The sequence below is a fragment of the Aegilops tauschii genome, chromosome 7 (genome assembly GCF_002575655.3).
Source record: "Aegilops tauschii subsp. strangulata cultivar AL8/78 chromosome 7, Aet v6.0, whole genome shotgun sequence".
NCBI classification, from domain to species: Eukaryota; Viridiplantae; Streptophyta; class Magnoliopsida; order Poales; family Poaceae; genus Aegilops; species Aegilops tauschii.
This window is the reverse complement of record NC_053041.3, coordinates 569,141,151-569,145,480: the sequence shown is the minus strand read 5'-3', so window position 1 is coordinate 569,145,480 and position 4,330 is coordinate 569,141,151. Positions and strand designations below refer to the sequence as shown.

General features: G+C 55.0%; 1 protein-coding gene across 1 annotated transcript; it reads right to left on the bottom strand.

Annotated features, from left to right (window-relative positions):
- Positions 1-228: 228 nt before the first annotated feature.
- LOC109747266 (polyubiquitin 11) lies at positions 229-2,315 on the bottom strand. Its single transcript, XM_020306349.3, has 2 exons — positions 2,121-2,315; positions 229-1,138 (listed from the first exon to the last, which is right to left on the bottom strand). The coding sequence occupies exon 2, from the start codon at positions 1,136-1,138 to the stop codon at positions 449-451; it is 690 nt and encodes a 229-aa protein (XP_020161938.1). The 5' UTR covers positions 2,121-2,315; the 3' UTR covers positions 229-448.
- Positions 2,316-4,330: the final 2,015 nt, after the last annotated feature.

The following is a 4,330-nucleotide window of genomic DNA, read 5'->3' as shown; positions in this document are numbered from 1 at the left end:
AATATCAGCCGGATGAATCACGCATTTTCTATAAAATGGGCCAATTTCTCAGAACATTTGAGGAGTAAAGTTGGCACTTAAATTACAGAAATACAAAATCAGTTCAAACGTAAAGGACTGAGCACAGAGGTAATCAAGTTTTACATCAACCAGAAAACATGTACCATCAAATGCATCAGAAAGATAGCAAGAAACCACAGTACAACACAACTGGCAAGACAAACAGAATTATGGACCGAATCCAGGGCTCACTTATTCTTAAGTTCATCAAAGCTTCCGCACACCAGCAGAAGTTTGCAGATACAAACGATAACACTGCATCACAGTATATGGTATACAAACAAAGACAGTTCAGGCATCAACGGACACAGACCAGACTCCATTGGGGGACACCGAGGACAACGAGACTTGTGAACCCAGAGACAGAAGCAGATCCATGGCCAGGAGCTTAGTGGCCACCGCGCAGACGGAGCACCAAGTGAAGTGTGGACTCCTTCTGGATGTTGTAGTCCGCCAAAGTGCGGCCATCCTCAAGCTGCTTGCCGGCAAAGATGAGACGCTGCTGGTCCGGGGGAATGCCCTCCTTGTCCTGGATCTTGGCCTTCACATTGTCAATGGTGTCTGAGGACTCAACCTCCAGGGTGATGGTCTTGCCGGTGAGGGTCTTGACGAATATCTGCATACCACCACGGAGCCTAAGCACCAGGTGGAGGGTGGACTCCTTCTGGATGTTGTAGTCCGCAAGGGTGCGGCCATCCTCGAGCTGCTTGCCAGCAAAAATGAGACGCTGCTGGTCCGGGGGAATGCCCTCCTTGTCCTGGATCTTGGCCTTGACGTTGTCGATGGTGTCCGAGGACTCAACCTCCAGGGTGATGGTCTTGCCGGTCAGGGTCTTGACGAAGATCTGCATGCCACCACGGAGTCTGAGCACCAGGTGGAGTGTGGATTCCTTCTGGATGTTGTAGTCAGCCAGGGTGCGGCCATCCTCGAGCTGCTTGCCAGCGAAGATGAGACGCTGCTGATCCGGAGGGATGCCCTCCTTGTCCTGGATCTTAGCCTTGACGTTGTCGATGGTGTCCGAGGACTCAACCTCGAGGGTGATGGTCTTGCCGGTGAGGGTCTTCACAAAGATCTGCATCTGTAGATACAAAACATACCAGAACAAGAGTAAGGCACTGTGCAGAGAAATATGCAGTACATCAAAACAATGCATGAACCAAATTTACAGAGGTGGAATTATAACTAAGAACACCCTAGCTGATACATCAAACAATATATTAGCAGATGTATAAGCAATAGATGAAGCAAGATGATACAATAGATTGCTAGTCTGTATGAAACATCTGCATCTGTACATACATAGCATCAGACAGAACAAGAGCAAGGCACGGTACAGGGAAATCTGCAAATAATAGATGAACTAGATGGCGGCGGATGAATTTGCAACTTAGAATCCCCTAGACCATGCAGTGCTAAATTTTTGCAGATCTACATATTAGAATATCTACCAGCGCAATATTGCGCTGCAGCTGGGATCACAGGTAATCTAGCTGTGCTGAACAAGCTGGTTAAGTCCAGTAACCAACAGTGGCAAACCGAAATGAATCTAAGAGTTGAATCGATGCCAAACTAGGGATACTACCCGCAAGTCCAAAGCCGAACTGCTAATCTGGCAAATCACAGGTGCATCCCTTCAGACCATAGGGCTACAAAATCAGAAACTAGCTAACTATAACTAGATAGATGAACTGAACCAACAGTAATTGCATCCCAATAACACCACGAAGGTGTACCCCTCGACAGATCAGACATATAGGTGTATCATGAGCGGTACAAGATGATAAATCCACAATAATACTATAAGAAGATTTATCAGAACCAAGCAACTACAAATATAGATAAGACGAACCGACCCAACAGCAATCGCATCAGAATCGGCAGATCTACTCGAAAATCATGGCATGATCAAGAGAAATTTAACTACAACCGAGCCTAATCCGCCTTGGCTAACAGAACGAGCTGCAATCGATCAACAGCAACAACGCCTAGACCCACAGATCAACGATCCCAGGGCACGCGCGCACATGACAAGAAGGGGAAGAAACCTGAGGCACGCATACCTTGAGGAGGAGGACGAAAGAGCCTTGACTTCGCTTCGATCGGAGGGGGCTGGATTTGGATCGGATGTGTGGAGAAGAGACGGGAGGGGGCGGGGATTTTATAGCAGGCTCGGAGGGGAGGGGAGGAGGAAGGAAGAAGAGACACGGCACGGAGCGGATAGGAAGGGGAGAGGCGGTCGCGTAGTCCGTCCCCCACCACGCAAAAAAAAAGCCAGGATATGGGAGGAGATTCCAAAGGTGACGCCGTTTGCTGCCGTTGAGAGAGGGGTTGGCTGGTTGGTGGCAGTTTGAGTTGGACGCCGTTGGTGCGGTGCGTTAGCGTCGTCACTGTGCACTCACCCATGCGTGAGTCGTGATCTTTCCTTCGCCGGCACGCACGGGACTAGGATATGGTTTTGATTTTACTTTTTGTTTTCTTTGCGGGGATATGGTTTCGAATTTTTACTTGTATATAATCGTATTTATATTATAGTATTATTATAGCTTTGCAACTTACACGATTTTGCGACTGGAAATATTTGACCCAATTTCTTCAACTTACACGATTTTATTTTGTTATGTTAAATTGAGTTCGTGTTCTGAGTCCGAAAACATGGCTTGACGTGGGGAATCAATGGCAAGGCTGCCGCCGGTAAGCCTTGCCATTGATTCCTCACGGGCGGCGCGACGACGCCTCCCCTCCCGCCACGTGTACACACGGCGCGGCGCGCGGCTATAAAAGCAAGGCCTCCCCTCGCCTCTGGCCACACCCGCCCATCGCCGCCGCCGAGCTCTGCCTCTCTCTCTCCAGCCGCCGCCGACGTTTCCTCCCCTCCACTCTCTCCCCCATCTGATCCAATGGCCGAGCGGTTCCCCGGCGATGGGGCGGCGGCCAACGGCTTCGGCCGCTGCTCGCTCCACGAGTGGGAGGCCTACCTCTTCTTCGAGGCGAACATCTCGATGCCACAGGACATGCGCGCGGGGGCGACGGGGTGGAGGCTCAGCGCCGGTGGAGTCCCCATTCCCCCAGTGCCCGACGTCGACGCGCGCACCGACCTCTTCGCCGTCGAGGTCGACCGCGTGCGGGAGTCGCTGACAGACGAGCAGCGCGCCCTCCCGCAGCACGCCACCGACAACCACGCGTCGTGGGCGGCATACTTCCAGCGACGGCAAGCGCAGCGGCTGGCGTCCACCAACGGGGCGCCGGTGGTGGGTGGCGTCAAGAACAGCGAGGGGCGCCGCCTATGGTGGGGCGCCCCGGCCGCACGCTCCACGAGGTGCTCCAGCACCTCGAGGGCGGCAATGACCCGCCGCTGGCCGCCGCCCCGGTCCCCCGCCGGAGCGCTGGGCAATGGATGCCCAGGAGGTTCGGCTCCTCGTCTTCCTCCTCTCACTCCTCCCGCTCCTCTTCCCACTCCTCCAGCTCACCGGTGGTGTTCGGCGTCAAGGCCGAGCCCGCAGCGGAGACGCTGCTCGGCCGGCGCACCCGCAGCGCCGGGCATCGTCATCAAAGAGGGTGGCGGGCGCGCCTCCTCCTCGGCTCCTCCGCGCTACGTCAAGTAGAAGACGGAGCCGGGGCTCGCCGCTATGAAGACGGAGCCGGGGCTCGCCGTCGTGAACACGGAGCCAGGGCCCGCCGGCGGCGTGAAGGAGGAGCTCGACGACGCGGCGGCGTTGAAGTGGGCGCGTGACAACTGGGCGCGAACGGAGCTGGAGCGCCAGCGCCTCGCCTACGAGCGGTTCGCCGCTCGGCACCGTGGTCGGGACGAGGGAGGGGTCGTCGTCCTCGACGACAGCGACGCCGCCGCGCCGCCGCCACCGGTCCGCCAGGGCGACGCCGAGCAGGGGTCCAGCAGGGGCGGCCGCGTCAAGGAGGAGAAGACCGACGAGGACGACGGCGAGGATGCCGGCGACGTCTGCGACTTCGCCACGCTCAGCGACTTCTTCGCGCCGTAGTTGTAGTTGCGGCCCTTTTTAAATAACTTTGTTATGTAATGTCGAAGATTTGTATTTGCCGGACTTTATTAGCCGAATATTTGTCCAAATTTGTCGAATTTTGCCGAATTCCTTTTCTTAAAAAAAACGACCTCTGGGAGCGACCCTAGGGCCGGCGGCTGGGAACCCGCTCGTCCTCATGCTGATTTTAGCATGGGCTCACCCCATATGACGTTTTTACGCGCCCCCTAGAGGGCCCATGGCTGGAGATGCTCTCATCCCAACCATAGCGCCAC

Excerpts from the sequence above, each read along its gene's own strand:
- LOC109747266 (XM_020306349.3), bottom strand. The coding sequence starts at position 1,138 with ATGCAGATCTTTGTGAAGACCCTCACCGGCAAGACCATCACCCTCGAG.